This window comes from Myotis brandtii, unplaced genomic scaffold (genome assembly GCF_000412655.1).
Source record: "Myotis brandtii unplaced genomic scaffold, ASM41265v1 scaffold123, whole genome shotgun sequence".
Taxonomy (NCBI): Eukaryota; Metazoa; Chordata; class Mammalia; order Chiroptera; family Vespertilionidae; genus Myotis; species Myotis brandtii.
Genome location: NW_005354291.1, coordinates 1,570,872 through 1,590,878, shown reverse-complemented (window position 1 = coordinate 1,590,878; position 20,007 = coordinate 1,570,872). Strand labels below are relative to the sequence as shown.

The 20,007-nt window shown below is 40.3% G+C and overlaps 1 protein-coding gene across 1 annotated transcript in view; it reads left to right on the top strand.

The window, feature by feature from the left end:
* MAN1A1 (mannosidase, alpha, class 1A, member 1) overlaps positions 1–20,007 on the top strand; it is a 155,342-nt gene that overhangs the window by 40,348 nt on the left and 94,987 nt on the right. Inside the window, exons 3-4 of the mRNA XM_005859101.2 lie at positions 10,631–10,727; positions 11,735–11,850. Of these exons, the coding sequence (XP_005859163.1) occupies positions 10,631–10,727; positions 11,735–11,850 (213 nt within the window). The remainder of the gene's footprint in view (positions 1–10,630; positions 10,728–11,734; positions 11,851–20,007) is intronic.

The window sequence follows — 20,007 nt, the reverse complement described above, 5'->3', positions numbered from 1 at the left end:
ATCATATATTCTAAAATGTATGTGGGAGAATTCAGGACATCTGAACCTGAAGAAGACAAGCCCACATATATATCCACTCAGTGGTTAAGAGGCAGCCTCCAGTACTTGGTAACAAACAAATCGTCCCCACAGAGATAAGAAAGACGTGTAGTAGTAGAGAAGAGGAACGGAATGCTGGCCAACACTAGCTTTGGGGAGGATGATAAGGCCCAGGAGATATCACAGCTGAAGAGAGCAGGTGCTGGTGCAGTCAGAAGCTGCTTGTGAAGGAGAGGGAGTCGTGGTTCTCCCTTCTTCCAGGGGCAGGGAGGCTGGAGGGGAGCAGAGCCATCGTCTCTGCCCAAGTGGACTCTAGGGTCAGGAGGAGAGGAGTTGGGGACAGAGCTGGGCAGAGCTGAGGTGGAGGGGAAGCAAGGCCATGAGAGTTAAAGGCCGGGAGTCAGGGAGGGAAAGGAGGTGCCGCCTGGTTCTTTCCTTGAGCCAGCTCCCACGCCCCATGTGGTGTGCGCTGTTTGGTGTCAGGCTCAGCCTGTCTCCTTGGACCCCAGGTAGGGCCGCCTTCTGTGCATGGTTCAGCAGGAGAGCTCCGAGGCTGCAGCTGACTGTCTTCAAGGTTTGCCAGCAGCAACACAGGGCTCTCGAAGGGGTGGAGTGGAAAGAATTAGAAAGGGAGCGTTCACCGCCTTGCTCCTCCTCTGCCTGATTCTGGGCCTCAGCTTCCTCCTCTGTAAGATGGGGTAGTGATACCCTGAAGGATGGGACAAGGAGGAAGTGTGTGGTAAGTTTTTTGAGTTCCCCTCACAGTGCCTTGTGGTAGGTGTCTGACAAAGTTAAATTACTTTCTCCTTTGCAGCCCCTGTGGTTGCATTTGCAGAACAGAGCATGTAGGATTCCACATGCTTTCTAAAGAGTGAAACTACCACTCATCCAGAAGGACTGAGAAGGGTGTGCATAATGCTTCCTGTATCTCAAGTCTCCAGGACCTCATTGGTTTTTGGCAGAGAGAGAGCACCAACGGTGGGGCCAGGGCAGTCCAGCAGCGGGCACTGAGGGCAGCCTGTGCCACAAGTCCGGGCGCTGCTGGCTGAGTTGTGGGCACCAAGCTGGAGGGGAGGGACATGCCCAGAGGCCTAAACACAGAGCAGTCAGTCTAGACACGTGCCTATAAACCAGGGGTTGCAGTACAGACTGCTGGTCTGTGGGCTGTCTGTGGCTCACAGATACGCATTTTACCCTTAGCTAGCAAATTATTTTTTTCTAGACCCGTTGAAAACATGCTTGTGTTTTTTTCATAGCCTTTTTCAAAAATGGCTTTAGTCAGGGCCTTCATTTTTGCCAAATTCCCTGTCATTTTCAGTTGCCGGTCATTCTGTCATTCTATTTCTGTGTGGTCCTTGAGTTTTTCGGCCCTCTTTCTAGCCCAAGTCAAAGCAGGGCACAAGCTGGCCCTGATCCCTCTCACAATCTGGGATTCCTCGGGGGATGTCCAACTGCCAGTTTAGGCCCGGTCCCGGCCTAAACTGGCAGTCAGACATCCCTCTCGCAATCCGGGACCACTGGCTCCTAACCGCTCGCCTGCCTGCCTGCCTCACCACCCCTAACCACTCTGCCTGCCTGCCTGATCACCCCTAATCTCTTCTGCCTCTTTCCCCGCCACCGTGGCTTCATCCGGAAGAACATCCGGAATGACATCTGGAAAGTCGTTCAGCTGTCTGGTATTAGCATATTGCCTGCCTGCCTGATCACCCCTAATCGCCTCTGCCTCTTTCCCCGCCACCGTGGCTTCATCCGGAAGAACATCCGGAATGACATCTGGAAGGTCGTTCAGCTGTCTGGTCTAATTAGCATATTATGCCTTTATTATTATAGATAAGTATGTCCCATGCAATCTTTTTATTTCCTAAATCTGGCACCCTATTTTATCATTTATAATTCATACCCTGCCACCATAAACAACTCAATAAGTGGTAAATGTCATCACAACATTGGGAAAAAGAATCTTGGAAACAGAACATGTTGGCCACCTTGGCAAAAGAGAGAGAGAATCAATATATGTCAGTGTTTGGATGAGGTAACTTGATCAAGGCACATCAGTGTTTTAATCTGATATGGGGTAAAGTTGGAAACTGTCATGGCTGTGGGGTATTTTCCTCCGTGTGATGACAGATAAGAAGGTAACTGGACTGAGGCCTTGCTCAGTGAAAAACTGTGTCAAGAGGAGATCATTCCCAGGACTATTTTAGGTGGCATCTTGATGTCTTCAAGTGAGAGGGTGCTAAACGCGTAATTCTGATAGACTCCAGGCCTACAAATGCAGGGTCCTACCAGGCTCTGCGTTCTGTCACCTCTAGGTGAACTTGGCCTCTTGCCTCTCCTATCTTGTTTATTGACTTCTCCCTGAATTGCCCTGCCCACTCAGAGTGTACTTACATGTCCTCTTTCCTCTGGCTGTCCTCCCTTATCTCTCGAAGTCCTATGACCTGGGGGGACAATGAGGAGGTGGCCTGGAGGAAAGCCAGGTACACTCCTTGGACGTCTGCTACCAGCCACGAGCATCATCGGATGTGATCTCCAGACCATGCTGTGAGGACGGTGTTATTCTTTTCTTTATATAGACTTGATTTTTTAGACCAGTTTTAGGATCAAAGCAAACTTGAGTGGGAAGTATAGAGAATTCCCATTCTGTCCCCGCACATCCCCACCCACCCCCACTGTTATCATCATGTACCACAGTGGTGTGCTTGTTAGCATTAATTATTGTTTTTTAAAGATGAAAAAAACTAAGGGTTTGAGAGGTCAGACCTGTGACAGGCCTCAGCACATGTGACAACTGTCCTTAGCACCAGGTCTGTCCCTGGCCCAAATTCTCCATCTTCATTTCCACAGGGAAATGTCAGTAGTGGGAGAGCATCAGAGAAGTGGTGGCTAAACTGTTGTCTGATATTCACATATCCATAAATTCTTTTCCAATGGAAAGTGAGGGTTTGGGTAAGCTTTGACTTGATTCCCTCAATTTACTTTTTTTTTCTTTCTTTCTCCATTTGCTAGTTCTACCAATGATTTTTTAAAAGTTGGTACAATGATACTAAAAGTGTTCTGTGTTGAGATTTTATTTGAAAGTTCCAGAAGTTACTTTCATCTGACAATCAAGTCATTTCAGGCAAAGTTTGGTGACGACTACTGTCAGGCTTTTAAAATTGGTTGTTTTTCCCAAAGCATTAACTGTGAGTATAATTTTGAGAGCAAAGGCCATCAATTTCCACTTCAACAATCAGTGAGGTTGATAGACCTGCCACCTTAGACCTCCCTGAACCCAGACACAGTCCTCCATGTCCTTTAGAACAGCAGGAATGTGTCACTAGACTGAAGACCTTCTCTTTAGTGTCAGATGACAAGCAGTTACATAAATGAACCAAAGATGGCCTTTGGCCTTGGACCTCTAGGTTGCTCATGTCTTCACTGCAGGCTGAGACTTGCTAACTCCAAATCTAGCTGGCATCAAATTCAAATTTTCACACATCCAGTTATTTTTAAAGTAGCCCAAACAAGCAGCTCTTTAGCCATGTAGAGCCTGCCTGTTTTTCATTACCCAAGAAACCATACCCAGCATTTGCTGGCCCTTGATAAGATAGGGCCTTGTGGTTATAGGACTTCAGACTGCTACTGCCCTTTAGAGTCTTCTGACTCAGAGACCGTCCACTATACCTGCAAGTGACATCACTTACACATGTCAGCCCCCTCTCTCTGGGAGTTTGCTTGCCTTTCTCCTGGATGATGGCTCCTCCCCTTAATCCTCTGGGCAGCCTCATCCTGGGAGGGACTTCTCCTCTCTTGCAGCCCTGTCCAAGAACCATCCAATGTAGCCTGTTGTGTATGACTTACCCTCATGGGCATATCTTCCCTCCCCACCCCCCAACCCCCCCACAGATTAGTCCCCAAATCCATCAGGCAAAGCCCCTACACAAGCATTCCTGGCACAGCGAAGCTTTTGAGAAAGCCAATATGTAAACTTTCAGAACCAAAGTTGAGCCATCCTGTCTTACGTCTGGAGAGACCTTTTGTAGAAAAGGTCTTCATTCTTTCTCCCTCCACCTTTGGATACCAAATAGTTGCATATCTTTATAAAGAGTTTGCATGTACTATATAGTTTGTCTGATTTTGTATAGATGAGCCCCTCTTGTTTATCCTATATCAGTGATGGCGAACCTATGACACGCGTGTCAGAGGTGACACGCGAACTCATTTTTTTGGTTGATTTTTCTTTGTTAAATGGCATTTAAATATATAAAATAAATATCAAAAACATAAGTCTTTGTTTTTCTATGGTTGCAAATATCAAACAATTTCTATATGTGACACGGCACCAGAGTTAAGTTAGAGTTTTTCAAAATGCTGACACGCCGAGCTCAAAAGGTTCGCCATCACTGTCCTATATGTTAGTAGGAAAAAGTAGGAAGCTCTTTCGCATTGCCAAGATCAGATACATGCTTGAGTTTTTAATAAAAATAGTTATAATGCCTATTATTTATCAAGCACTTAGAATGTGTCAAGTGATGTATTAAGCACTTTACATGCATTATTTTATTTAATCATCATAGTAACCAATGAGACTGGTATTTTTAATTATTTACATTTTATGGGAGCCGAAAGTGGACTCAGAGAGATTAATTGCCTCACTTAGGGTCAGTGATTTGAGAGCTCCGATAAGAACCCAGTTTGTCAGCTGCCTACGCCTGTGTCCTGCTCTTCTTCATTCCTCCTCAGTCAGTGACAGGATTTTTCTATAAGGACACACAGAAGAAAGCCAACAGTCTCCGCAGCAAAGAGCCACGTTTCATGGAGTGGAGTGGAGGTGATTCATCAACATTCAGACAGCAAACAGCATTGTTTGTCCTCCACAGCAGCTCTGCAGACCTAACGTGATTCCCCGTGTCTGCCTCCCAGCCTCCTCTTACTTTTTTTTCCTTGTCTTTTGTCTCATAGTTTCTCCTCATGGTTTCAGTTGCCCTTTGGCTCCTTCTATGGCTTTTTCTCTTTGTGTATTTATAGTTATCTGCTACTTTGGCCTCTGGATTCTCTGTCAATATCTCCCAGTTACACTCCCATAGGTAAGGTAGATGGTTAGATTGGTCCATGCATGGGAGAGAGCTTCACACCCGAGTGCCTCACCTGCAGATCGCATGGCCAGCTCTCAGTCGTCTGCCTTTGGGTCAGGTAGCAGGCCCTGCACCAGTCAGCTGGGGCCAGGGACCCAGATCACACTGTATAAACTATGGAAAATTTTGTGTCAGACCCGGCAGCAAGGGGCTGTAAATGAGATTTGAACATGTAGCCGCGAAAGTCAAAAGTTGTGTGAGTTTTTTTAAGTTGAAATTTCTTTTTTTTAACTTTCATTTTAAAAATTTAAGTATAGTTGGTATACAGTATTATATAACTTAATATTAGTTTCGGTGGAAAAGTGATTCGACATTTTTATACCTTATAATGTAATCATCCCACTGTCTAGTTGTGATCATCTGTCACCATGCAAACTTATCACAATATTATTGACTATATTCCCCTTCACCTTTTTCACCCATCCCTCATCTCTCTGGCAACCATCTCTTTGGTCTCTGTTTCTGTTTTTATTTTATTTGTTCATTTGTGTGTGTTTTTAGATTCCACATATAAATGAAACTATACCATATTTATCTTTCTCTGGTTGACTTATTTCACTTAACATAGTACCCTTTAAGTCCATTCATGTTGTAATAAATGGCAAGATTTTATTTTTTATTGCTGTGTAATATTCCATGTATATATATGGAATCACATCATCTTTATCCATTGTCTATCAATGGACACTTAGGTTGTATCTTGGCTATTGTAAATCGTGCTGCAATGAACATGAGGGTACACATATCTCTTCAAACTAGTGTTTTCATTTTCTTTGGACAAATAGTCAGGAGTGGAATTGATGAGTCATATGGTGACCTGTCTGGCAAAAATGGTGAGATTTTTAAAAAGATTTTTAATGTGTCTTTTATGAATAACTTAAGATCGTATGAGTAAAGCATCAGTAGGTAAAATATTTGCTAAGTTTAGTTTCTAGCAACAAAAATGTAACTTCAGAAATCAACACACACCTAGAGAAATTTAAGCATATTTTTATTTATTCCTGGCTTTGTATGTCCTTGATTAGGTCAGGTCATAAAATTGAAAACAAACTGTTAGGTACAACAGTAGAGCTGTGCACGACATTTAATTAGTTTTCTTCTTGTTCTCATATATATATAAACATTTATGAGTATGTAGGAAGAAGAGGTTAAGCTTCCATACATTGTCTATTAGATTATAAGCATGATAGAATAATGTACACTTCCCTTCTAGTCTTTTAGCATCTTAATATTTATAGTATAGCTGACCCTCAATAAATGACATTGCCTAATTACTCAGCCCTGATGCCAAATGAGAAGAAAGTGCTAATCAAAGAAATCTTATATAAGTACAGAGTCAAAGGGAAGTAATGCTGTTTTTAAAAAATATTTTATGCCTTAATTCCAGCTCCTCTTGATAAAAGTAATGGATTGCTATTATAAAATATTTTATCATTTTCTTTTATTTGTTTCCATTCATACCATTACTTTCACCAATGCAAATATAAATACTCAGGGGGAAAAATTGGCTTCCTTTCAATTTATATTTTTTCATGAGGGTTTCAGTATTGCATTTGAAGTCCCAATCAGCATCTAGTGTAGGCCTATTTGAATCCTACTTGGGGTGTCAAGTTGTATAACCCTAATTAAATTGATGAAAGACTATAAAACAAAATGAAGGAACCTGTGAAGAGGGGGGATTGGTAGTTGAATTTTAGAAGTGACCTTCTTGTCCTGTCAGCTCACAAGCACACTGAGTTTGGGGAGATTAAATGCCTGCATCCCCATAATCCCTAGCTGGTTAGCAGCTTAAATCTGTACAATAAAAGCTAGTAGCAGTTTGATGTTTTCAGATATTTGTACAAGTCATAAACCTGAGTTACAAAGTTGTTTTTACATATATATGACTTGTAAATTCAATTTATCTCTCTCTCTCTCTCTCTCGCTCTCGCTCTCGCTCTCGCTTTAACACGGTAACCATCTGCACAGGTCACCAATCACTGGAATTAGATTCCTGAAGAAACCGATCTTGATGCTCCATTCAGGGCATTTGACCACCTTGTTTTCATTTTTGTTTCTAACTTTAACTCATAGAATCCCATGGGATGAGGAACCCAGTTTGAGAAACATGTGACAGGAGCTTTAGAACTGTAGGAAACTAAGCAATTAGTGTCAAATTTTCCCTTGGGGGAAAAGCTAAGAAAAGCTAATATCTACTACAGAGGAAACTCAAGTAGCACATTGTATAAATGATCATTTTTGACAGAGACACAGTCTTCTATGGGAGAGCTTTATGCTCTCTTGGAGTCATTAATAGTATATGGCACTAGCTTCCATTCAGTCCTGGAGCTGAAACAAATCATGATGGGTTTTTTCTGTTCTTGGGTCACATGTATTCCAAAAACTTTTGAATTTATAAAATAGTTTTGGAAATTTGCAGGAATGGAAAGTTTGCCAAGTGTTACACATTTAGTAGGAGACCAAATCAAACTCAGATGTAATCTCAAGGTGTTTTTGTGGATTTCATATACCTAGCCTTTCCAGAAGCACATTGATTTCTGTTTCTGTGATGTGGTTTAACTGGTTTCAGCATAGGTTTAAAATTCAGTAAACATGTGATTACCCACCATATGCCAAGCAGTGTGCTAGGTGCAATCACACAGACCATGTTCACATAATCCTTACATACACACCATGTGAGAGTTTGTGATCCCAGTTTTCCTAGTAAAAAGAGTCTCACAAAAACTGACTCATCCCTGATTATGTGACTAAGCAGTGATGTTATTGGGATTGTAAGTCAGGTCATTTTACCCTTAAGTCTATTATACTTCCCAATAAAATGAATTTATAAGGAGAAAATCTTAAAAACACTGCTTTATATACATTTTATTGATTGTTGGAAGATAAGTCTGATACATCAAAGGAAGATCCTGGTGCTGACTCATTAAAGGAAAGTGATGCATTGTGTTGGGTAACACCCTGGGCTTTGGAGTCAGGCCGAACTGAATGAACCCTGGCTCCTCAGCTGTGAAAAAATGCCATGACTTCGAGTAAAGTTGTTTACATTTAACTTCCAAGCCTCAGTCTCTTCATCTACCAAATAATATAATACAACACATTTCACAGGGTTATGATGAGAATTGAATACAATATTGAATGTAGAGCATTTAGCAGAGTTCCCAGCAGATAGTACAGATTTTTTAAATTAACATTGTATGCGGGAAACGTATTTATACGTTTTACGTATTTATACGTTCTACCAGTGTAGTAGAGCTCGGGACACGTATTAATACGTTTTTTATAGACTAGCGGTAGAATGCGGGTAACGTATAAATACGTAAACTAGAGTTATCGTAATTTTACTGAACGTTGTCATTTGCACAAAAAATTAGCAAAAATGGCCCGCGCCACCTGTTAGCGCGCGATAAAAACTACCCGCAAACAATGTGTTAAATTTATTGGGGTAACATTGGTTAATAACATTATATAAATTTTAGGGGTACAACATTACAATTCAATGTCTGTATGCTCACCACCCAAAGTCTAGTTTCCTTCCATTACCGTACACTAGACCCCTTTTCCCCACTATGTGCTCCCCCACCTCCATTCCCTCTGCTAACCACCATTCTGTTGTCTGTGTATACTAGTATGTGTTTGGGTTTGTTTGATTTGTTTGTTCATTTGGTACTTTTAGTTTTATATCCCACATATGAATGAAATCATATGTTTTTTGTTTGCTTATTTTTGTTTATTAGAGAGAAAGGAAGGGAGAAGGAGAGAGAGATAGAAACATCGATGAGAGAGAAACATCAATTAGCTGCCTCCTTCATGGCACACACTGGGGATCAAGCCCACAACCTGGGCATGTGCCCTGACTGGGAAATCGAATCAGCGACCTCTTGGGTGCATGGGTCAACCACTGGGCCACAACATCCAGGCGAAATCATATGGTTTTGTCCTTTTCTGTCGGACTTATTTCAGTTGGCCTAATACCCTCAAGAGTTCCATCCATGTTGTTGCAAATGACAGTATTTAATCTTTTATGGCTGGATGTTATTCCATTGTATATATTTACCACACCTTCTTTATACAATCATTTGTCAATGGACACTTGGGTTGTTTTCATATCTTGGCTATTGTAAATAATGTTGCAATGAACAAAGGGATCACGAATTCTGGTAGCCATTATTAGTAGCAATTATCCTTTTCATATCTTGGCTATTGTAAATAATGCTGCAATGAACAAAGGGATTACAAATTCTGGTAGCCATTATTAGTAGCAATTATCGTGAGATAGGAAGATAATGTACATATTGGTTAAAGAAAGATGTTAATTATCATTTTCAGGGACAGCTGAAGACTTTCTTATTCATAAAATTGAGTTGGTCTCACTGAAGCCGTGGAGCTGCCCAATCTCTCCCCACACCCAGTCGGATTGAGTCTGGCACGTGGCAGGGTGGAACACCCAAAGCCGCTGCCTGCAAGCGGGAAGTTGTGGGGGGGGGGGGGGGGGGGGGGAGGTCCCTCTTTTTAAAAAAATGTATGTGAACATAATTACATATAAATTCTTTGAGTCATTAAAAAATTTATTAAACTATTATACAATAGTTATACAGCCATTTTGACAAGCTTTTAAAACAATTCCTCCTCTTGAAAATTATTCACTTTCTATTAGAGTTAATGTCTCGCACAGTAGATCAAAACTTTGTCTATCAGCCAGGAGAAATTAATTTGGTTTTCATTATATATAGATAAGTTAATTTTGTTAAAAATAATAAAAGAAAAGGTTTATGCAACTAAGGGTGACAGAGAGGTTTGGACCTGAAAACATTCCTGGTACAAGGAGTCTATATTGGGAATACACAGGGTCAGCCTTCTGTTACATAGGTATACACACATATGTATACTATTAAAGATTGGTTATATTAAAATAAACTGAAGTTTTCCAAAATCAAGATATAACCATCGAGCTTTATTTTTTTTTTCATTTCTTGTAGATATTTAAAGTACTTCTGTATAGATTTGGTCAAGATAAATCAAAGTGTTCAAATGATAACCTTGGATATTTGTCTTGGATGTTTGTACTATACCTTGAGATTGAAAGTACAGAGAATCTTGTACAAAAGTATGAATTTTAAATATAGAGTCTTTTCAGATTTAATCTGTCATGAGAATGAAATAGATAAATGTAAGAATGGTTTATCCTTTTAAGGATAAACTAAATTTCTCTTGCTGGAAACGGTCTTTTGAAAATGATGTATATCTTAAGTAGGATAAAATGGATTCAAAAAAAATCTCCATTTGTAAACATAAAGGGATGATGTATATATATGTATGTACGTGTTCTAGCTTATTCATATCATTGTCACAGTTTTAATTAATCTTTTAAACTAAGCAGTGAGTTTTAATATTTTAACCTTTAGGTCTTTAACATATGATCTATTCTGTAGCAAAAACATCTCAAATTATAATCCCATTTTCATTTCTTTTCTCAGATGATGAAACATGCTTGGTATAACTATAAACAATATGCCTGGGGATTAAATGAACTGAAACCTGTATCAAAAGAAGGCCATTCCAGCAGTTTGTTTGGTGAGTAGAATATACTTTGTGTCACTTGTCGCAATTCAGTGACAGTAACTTCTCCTAATTGGCTGAACTTGTGGGTGGTGGAGATGTTTGTGTGATCCTTCTGACCACGTTGCTAGGAAACTTGCATACCTGATGGAGTTATCTGCAAAGACCATTCTTCAGACAGAGCACCCGTGCATAGTAGAACCACCTGCATACCTTAAAAAATACCTTCCCTGCCCTAACCGGTTTGGCTCAGTGGATAGAGCGTGGGCCTGCGGACTCAAGGGTCCCAGGTTCAATTCCGGTCAAGGGCGTGTACCTTGGTTGCGGGCACATCCCCAGTAGGGGGTGTGCAGGAGGCAGCTGGTCGATGTTTCTCTCTCATCGATGTTTCTAACTCTCTATCCCTCTCCCTTCCTCTCTGTAAAAAATCAATAAAATATATTAAAAAAAAATACCTTCCCGAGATTCTCATCTAATGGGTATGGGCGCAGCATCATGATTTCTAGATCCCAAGGTGTAACCCAGCAGAGGAGCATTTGGTCTGCTTCATTACCTACGGGGTAGACGGGTGGGAGGAAGGGGAGAATCAGGGCTTCAAAGGGAGTCAAATTCCATTTTAGAGTACTGGTCTCTTAGAGCTATCACTAAACAATTTTAGAGCTAATTCTATTTAAACAGTTTTACACAGGTATACTTTGATATAATCACATTAAAAGGAACGCGTTGCCCCTGTTTTTTACGTCTACTCTTTTCTCGCTAGAGAATGCAGTCACAAATGAAATTTCTAAGAGATTCATTTTCTACAACTCAGAAGAAACTAAAGATTAGTGTATCCATCTATAGCCTGTGATAATTGTTTGAGTTTTGTGCGGTTTTTTTAATTTTCCTTCACTGAAAGAATTTTAGACTGTGTTCATTATTGTTTATTAATAAATTCAGTCCCTTTCCAAGGTCTGGTCAATTTTCATGTATGTATCTGTCAAAATTAATTGATTGAATAAAAATGTTTCTGATATTTTCAGGAAGTATCAAAGGAGCAACAATAGTAGATGCCCTGGACACACTTTTTATTATGGGAATGAAAGATGAATTTGAAGAGGCAAAATCATGGGTTGAAGACAATCTAGATTTTAATGTGGTAAGTTAAACAGAAGTTGCCAGTTCAGTTCTTAAAACTCAGTTAATAGGGATAAATTATGGCATTGGGAAGGTTATTGTGTTGTACCCTAACAGAATAATGCAACTTCTAAGTAGTATCATACTATACTAGAAGCCTGGTGCACAAAATTTGTGCACTTGGGGGGTTGTCCCTCAGCTCAGCCTGCATCCTTTCCAATCTGGGATGCCGCAGGGATGTCTGACTGCCTGATTGACAGTCGGACATCCCTCTCACAATCCAGGACTGCTGGCTCCCAACCCCTTGCCTGCCTGCCTGCCTGATTGCCCCTAACCACTTCTGCCTGCCAGTCTGATCACCCCCTAACCACTCCCCTGTCAGCCTGATTGATGCCTAACTGCTCCCCTGCCGGCCCGATTGCCCCCAACTGCCCTCCCCTGCCAGCCCGATCACCCCCAACTGCCCTGCTCTGCCAGCCCGGTCACCCCTATCTGCCCTCCCCTGCTGGCCTGGTCACCCCTAACTGCCCTCCCCTGCCGCCATCTTTGAGGGCATGGCAGTCAATTAGCATATCTCCGCCTTATTGGCTGTGGGCACTGCCATCTTTGCGATGGTGTGAGGGTCAATTAGCGTATTCCCTTGTTATTAGATAGGATTCTCATCTTCCCTTACTACACAAATATGTATCTTTGTTCATTTTGGGTTTTTTGGGGGCAATTTTAAAGAAAATAGAAATTAATATTTATCGAGCCCTATGTGTGCCAAGTATTCTTATTCAAGTCCCACATCTACCCTGTGAGTTAGGAATTGTTTTCACACGTTTACAGATTAGAAATCTGAGCCTCAGAGTTTTCACCAGACCACACAGCCAACTAACCACATCACAGATGTGAGTCAACACAGCTGTGTGATCTAATGCTCATACTTTCGCACTTTGTATGTTTAACATTTGTTAAGGGGAGCACCAGGGTGCCAGATTGGGAAGTGCAGTTTAACAAAAGACCACAAGAGAAATTGAAATAGAGAAGTTTATTACTCACACGTCCTGATGACGTACAAGGCTTGCCCCCAGGGGCCACTCAGGACTGTCAAAGCCGAGTACAGACAGACTGGAAGACAGGAACCCCGTACATGCCTTTATTAGGCTGGGAAGAGTGGCTAGGAGTTCCCAAGCTAAGGCCAGATTGGTCCATTCAAACCAAAAATAGCGGGGTTTCGATAAGTTCTCCTGGTGTTTTTTCTAAGGGGTACACAAGGGGAAGGCCCTGGGAGGCTGGGGAATCTTATCACAAGGGCTGTCTGGGAAGTCGTATTAGGAACTTGCATTTGCTTGTAACTTCCCGGCTGTTATCTAGGGCAAAGAATTTGCATATGTACTATTACTCTTAACAAAACCCATGTACACCGAGGGAAAAGGTTCGGAATTAAGGATGGTGGACACTTCTGCTTCCTGAGAACTTTGACTTGGAAGGAGCAAGGGCTTTCCAAGTAGGCTTTGTAGTCAGGTCAGGTGTCTGTGGAGCAGCTTAGATCTGCAACTACTTCTTAAAGAGTTCGGAGACATACCAGGTGATTCATAGGCTATCTCATTTAGTCTTTGTGAGAACCGTACAGGGAAATGACGTTTTCCCTATTTTTGTAGATGGAAAACCAGCTGTCAGGGTGCAAGGGTGGCTGTAGTTTTTAATATGGTTGATCTGGAATTCAAGTGCAGTTGATCTACTTGTTTTTTTTACCTAACCTACTTCCAGAATGGATTTGTGGTGGCTCCTGTTACAGGAAGATCATTAACATAAGGCCGAATGATCAAGAGTTTCATATTGGGGCCTTTCTAAATCCAGTATTGAGCTTCCTGTTCTATACGGTCACTCCCAAGAAGTATTGCTTACCTAGGTCCTTACATGAGAAATATTGAAAATCATCTTCAGTAATGAATTTTATAGACTACTTAGACATTTTCTCCAGATAACAATGTCTTATGTAAACTCTTAGAAAAAGCCAAAGCGACATTAAAATTATCCTTAAGAAGCTTTGTTCTGCATTGAGGTAAAGTAATATCTCTGCGTGAGAGGCCAGGTGTTGAGAATGACAACGGAAAGATGATTAGCTTGCTCCAGACGCTAACTGGCAACACACTGAGATAGTGATCTTTGGCACACACCTGGATTGTACTTTTGATTGCAATGAACACCATATATTTTAGATAACAGATATACTTGTGGCAAAAGTGATTTTATTTTTTAAAGTTCCAAACTGTTCTCTTATCTAGTCTGAATGCCACCCTACTTTACAGGGAAATAAGTTGTAGGGTTTGCTATCCGAATAATGTAAGTTGGCCTGAAGAAGTGATTTGGGATTTTCTCAGATGCCTGTTGAGTACTTGGCTTGGGTCCAGAGCTCCAGGCTATACAGCCTGAAAGAAGTGAGTTTTGCCTCAGTATTGCTCTATGGATCGTCTGTCTGAGAGCAGCATTACATCCCAGTGGGGAGGGGGGCACATAACTAAGTTTACTGTCCTGTTGAGTGGAGTTATTCAGTGTTTTCCATCTGAATGCTAATCAGTGCTTGCCTAGAGGGATGGTTTGGGTTTTGGCTTTAAGAGGATATTGAGCAGTTCTTGGACCATTATTAGTGATGGATTAGACTGCTACTTGAGGCCCTTCTGGACCTACCCAGTAAAACCAACCTATTAACATAGAAAAGATGGTAATTTGTCTGTCTTTGTGAACTTAACATTCTGTTCATTTTAAAGGTTTTATTGTGTTACTTAAATATGAAATTAAAAGCCGCTAGGACATATGTTTCACTAAGTTACACTGTTTAATATTGCAATCTAATCTGTTAAAGGAGTTTTATACATATTCTTAATCCTCAGATGTACCATTTATAAATAAAGGTGTATACTAAGCATATACTTTGAAGTACCATTTATAAATAAAGGTGAATACTAAGCCTAAACATAGGCAAGGCTTATAGGCAGTTGCCTGTCTTTAATTAGTGGCTTTGAAAAGTCTCATGTTGTTTCTACCATGTTTTTCAGTAAGGTAAAGCATAGTTATAATACATGTTAGTAGTGGAAAGTTATTATTAAACACAGTTGCTGCATTGGATTGTAGTGGGACAGTTATTATTGCACAGAGTTAATATTGGATGGTAGTCGAGCAGTTGTTATTAAACGTAGTTATTGCATTGGTTTGTAGTCGGGCAGCCTGCTTGCATCTTACATATGGGAACAGGCTGCGAAACCCAGGCTTATAGTTCATTGAGTAGAAAGTTGACAGGGAGTTGGGAAGAAGAGCTAGCAAATGAGTACTCTCTGAGAATTATTCCCCTTTAAAAAGAGAGAGAGAGAAATAATTACCTTTGAAAAACGTTTCTCAGAATTAGTACTGAACACTAAAAGTAGAATTAACATATTTTTGAAAATAAAAGTTCTTTTTCAATTTAATGTAATCAATTGGATGTCAAGCTGTGTGGAGTCATAGGATAATAACTAAGGAGAATTCTGGTACAAGTTTGATTCTAGATAATTATAAGGCTTGAAAGTGCAAAGCAGCGATATATCTGTCCTATAGGGAAACTTTTGCCTCTATAGTTCCTCAAACAAAAGGAAACTGGCTGGATTGTTCTCAGGCCTAAATGTGTTAGTGTAATGGTCAAACCAGTTACATCATTTATTGAGATCTATTAAAGTAGATCACTTTATAGGGAATTTCAGTGAATAAATTGGTTATAAAAAACACAACCTAATGAATTTCTCTGGGTTGTTTAAAAGCTACCTTGTCTAGTGGGAGGAAGTTGGTCTTTCATGCACTTGTTTTGAAATGGTCACTTCCCCTCTCTCCCAGGCCAGGTTTTTCATGCCCATGAGCTCACGGTCAGTTGATTTGCAGAAAGCCTTTCCCAGTAGAGAAATACGGCATAATGTTAAGGATTGGGGGAGGGGGGTACACAAAATGATTTACTGACTTAAATTCTGTTTTTCATTTTAGAAAGCTTTCTCGGTTTAATCGTTTTGCATAGATGTAGAGTAAATCAAAGGACAGAACTAATAGGGAAAGGGATAAACACTAAAGGTGGAAATGATCAATCTAAGACACCCAAGACAATTGGAGAGATTAGTACTGAGGCCTCATTTTATTGTGGTTTGTAAGACTCGACTCTTGTTTTTAGGTGTAAACTTAAGTTATGCCATCTATTTTATTAAATTTCTATATGAATCCGGTTAAGTGTGCTCTTTGATTCAAAGGCTGTTGGTAGAGGAAAGTCAAAATGAAAGAGCAGTGACTCCCAACCCGATTTTTTGTGTGACGATGCCTTTAGCCAAAAAATGTCCACCTTCCCCTTGCTCATCTGCTGTGATATTAACTAATAGGTGTGTGCAATTTAAACAGAAGACAGGATCCACATCTCAAGCTGAAACTCACATACGATGTGTATACTAAAGGCCCTGGAATACATAGGGCAGATTCCTGGAAAGCAGACACGGATGAAGGAGATGGCGAAGTTCACCTTCCTTGTTAGGATAAGTCACACAAGATCTTAGTGTCACAGGCTGGTAGGGTTTGCCCTCCTCTCGCATGCTGTCCTCTCTCTGCCCCAGCTCCTCTTCTGTCGTTAGGGCGAGTCACTGAAAAAATTTTAGAACATCTTAAAAGACACTGTCTGAATATTAACAGGAGGTACATATTTATTTAAATGTAATAAGATTATTTTAATGGAAAATGAAATTAGAAGCTTATAAAAATGGCCTAAAACCTTCAGATTGTAGAAATTTACTTTTGGAAATCAGATGTCATAGAAATTATATCAAGCTCAAAAGGAAGTTTGGTCAGAATGCTATATTTCAAAAGAGGGTTTTTTGGGTTGTTTTTTTTTTAGCCATTAAGAAATATGACTCCCATGAGGGTCAGAGATGTATCAGTTTGCATTCTACAATTTCGAATATTATGATTTCGGAGTTTCCGATTTTTCAGCAACCTCTGTGGAAGGTTATTTAGGCTGAGCTGCCGTACGGTCATAATGGCAGCGGCTCACTATTGAGTGCTTGACCTGTGCCAGGCATTGTGCACAGTGCCTCACACTCACAGACTCATAGTGCCTTGTAAGGAGCGCATTGTTCCTTGTGCAAATGAGAAAACCAAGACTGAGAGAGAATAAGTTACTTGCCTGGGATCTCACATTTCAGCTAGCTTCCAAACCAGTCTTCAGTCCCAGGTCTTTCTGAGGCTAAGGTAGTATTTCTATAATCTGCTCAACAATATGGTCAACCAATTTGTTGCAGTGGACGAATCGTTATCTTCTTTCACCTGAAGATCTGTAAAGAGTGACGTCGTGTCAAAATTTCAGTCTTGTGACCTAAAATGTAGTGTAGCCAGAAAGTGGAAATTAAGGTTTCTAAATAATTTATATTTCACTTTGAGAAAAAAGAAAGGAGAAAAAATTATATGTTGGGAATTCAAATGTAATTCTGGTTTTCAAAAGGAGGGAGATAGGATGACTGTTGAGTGCTACTGATGGTGATGTGACCTTCCTGAGCCGGATTTGTAAAGACAAGGACAGAGCAATCACTGGGAAGGGCATGGATTCACTCGCAGCCAAATTTGTTTCTTGCACAGGCTCACTAGACTGTTAGATCCGTGAAATTCAAAAGACAAACCTACTGACCTTGATTGAGCATGGCACTTTGCAAGGTTTCTTCAATATCTTATATGTAGAGCAGGATAGAGTTCTAGAATACATGGCTGGACCAATAACTAGTTGAACAACTGTACCTAATAGATGATTGATACATAGTTTAAGATATATTTCTGGTCATGTTTGAAATGGCTCAGTCCTCTACCTTGCAATAATTCTTATCAGATGTCTCTGTAAAGGCCCTAATTATCTAAAATTTTTATAGAAGGAAGAGAGAATACATGTCTGTTTAATCAATAACCAGAGTAAGAATATAAAAATCACCTTAACAAGCTTCAATAGGCAGAAATATGGAGGACTGTTCTCAGGTTCAAAATTGAAGAACACAATTACAAATTGGGAGTCATACAATTTGAGGGTTTAGAGTCATTAGATTTTATTATTAGACATTATGACCCTTAGACATACGAAATACAGCTGTGTGATCCAAAACAAATTAATGGATTCCCTTTTTCTTATCAATAATTTTGTGGAATACTAAAACTTGTACGAATATTTACATAAACTCATTCAAAGTCATACACCTCACGGATAAATGGCACCTATACAGGGTGCTTTTAATCAAATTATATTAGACATATGTTACAAATTATGAAATACAACTAAACAACTCATCACAGATTGTTTTATATTTTTGCTTACCTCTGGCCCAGTAATTCTTCTTCCTTAGGGAGTTTTCATAATCTTTTTGTAGGAAATTTTTTGGAAAAATTTTTTAACTTAAACAGTTACTTAGCTTTAATTGTTAGATCCTTATACCTTTTCAGAGATCATTTGTGAATTAAATGAAAATATATCTCCTTTTTTCCTCTGGAACTGTTTCTTCCCACTATAATGTAGACTCCATGAGTTTGAGGACTTGTCAGTCTTCATTGCCATATTCTTAGAACACAGAAGTTGGTTAATAATTGTTTGTGAAAGGAAATAAGATCTCAGATGATTTTGACTAAGTTTATCTACCAGATATTTACTCCATATATTATAATTTACTGTTCTCCCCCATGATTATCTATAAATGGTTTGATGTTAGGCAGAAGTGAACAATTACTGAGTAGGCCAAGAGAATATAAAAAGAAGCTAACTAAAGCTTAAAGTGTACTGTGAATCTATTGTAGGTTCATTTTATTAAATTATCTAGTAACAGAATGTAAGACAAATCCATTTAGTAGTCAGATATAATAAAATAATGAAAGTATTGGCAGTAATGACTGTTATGCCACAATGATATGACTATTAATAAAGAGACTTGGTGCATTATCATGTTAGCTGATATTGGTAGCAGAGCCCTGGACCAAGAATTTAGTACTCGAGTTCAAATCCTGATTCAACTACTTATTAGTTGTCTGACCTTAGAAAGTCATAGTAACCATTATAAATCTCAGTATCTCCATTTGTGAAATGGATAGCAGTTATTTCAGAGGGCTGGTGTAAGGCATAAAAGACATAGTCCATGTAAAGAGATTAGCACAGGATCTGGCATAGTGTAAATAATAATAATAAAAGCAAGCTATTATTGATATAAACGAGCAGTTTCAGCAGCGTACCTCATACATATGATTATCATCTCCTTCATGCAAAGATGAATTTCTTCTCAGAGGCTGGCCCTTCCAGGCTGCAGGCAGACAGTTGGGAACAGCACTAGACCCAGGTCTCCCAGCTTAAAATCTGATTTGCATTCTCGCTGTGCTACTTTAACATGATGCAAGAAGGTTACTAGAATAATGGTGAATTGCCAGCCAAACTGTGAGTCCAAATGTCCTTGCAGGAAGAAAAAGTAAATGAATAAAAGGAAAACACAGAATAGAACAACAGAGTGCCCTGGCCCTAGTCATCTGCACAAATAGAGAACACTGAGCATTGTAAATGCTGTTGAATAGAGAGAGGAAATAATATATCATAAATCCTATACAATAAAAGGCTGATATCCAAATCAACCAAACCAGGGGACAGACACTCAATGCAGGAGCTGCCCCATGGTGGTCAGTGCGCTCCCACAGGGGGAGCACCGCTCAGCCAGAAGCCGGGCTCATGGCTGGCGAGCACAGATATGGTAGCAGGCAATCGGACATCCCCTGAGGGCTCCCAGACTGCGAAAGGGCACAGGCTGGGCTGAAGGACACCCCCCGCCGAAGTGCACAAATTTTGTGCACCAGGCCTCTAGTATTTTTATCATTGAGATTTTGAGTCAAAATTATTCTATGTATTTTGAGAGAATTTTCCCCTATTATATATAAACTAACGTCCCAATGCACAAATTTGTGTACAGGTGGGGTCCCTCTGCCTGGCCGGTGATCGAGGCCTGTTGGGGGCCAGCTGGCTAAGGGGAGGGACCCCAGGAGGTTGGCTGGTGGCTATGGGAGTGCACTGACCACCAGGGGGCAGCTCCTGCTTTGAGCATCTGCCCCCTGGTGGTCAGTGTGTGTCATAGCGACTGGTCGATGGGTTGTTCCAGTCATTCGGTCATAACGGTCGCTTAGGCTT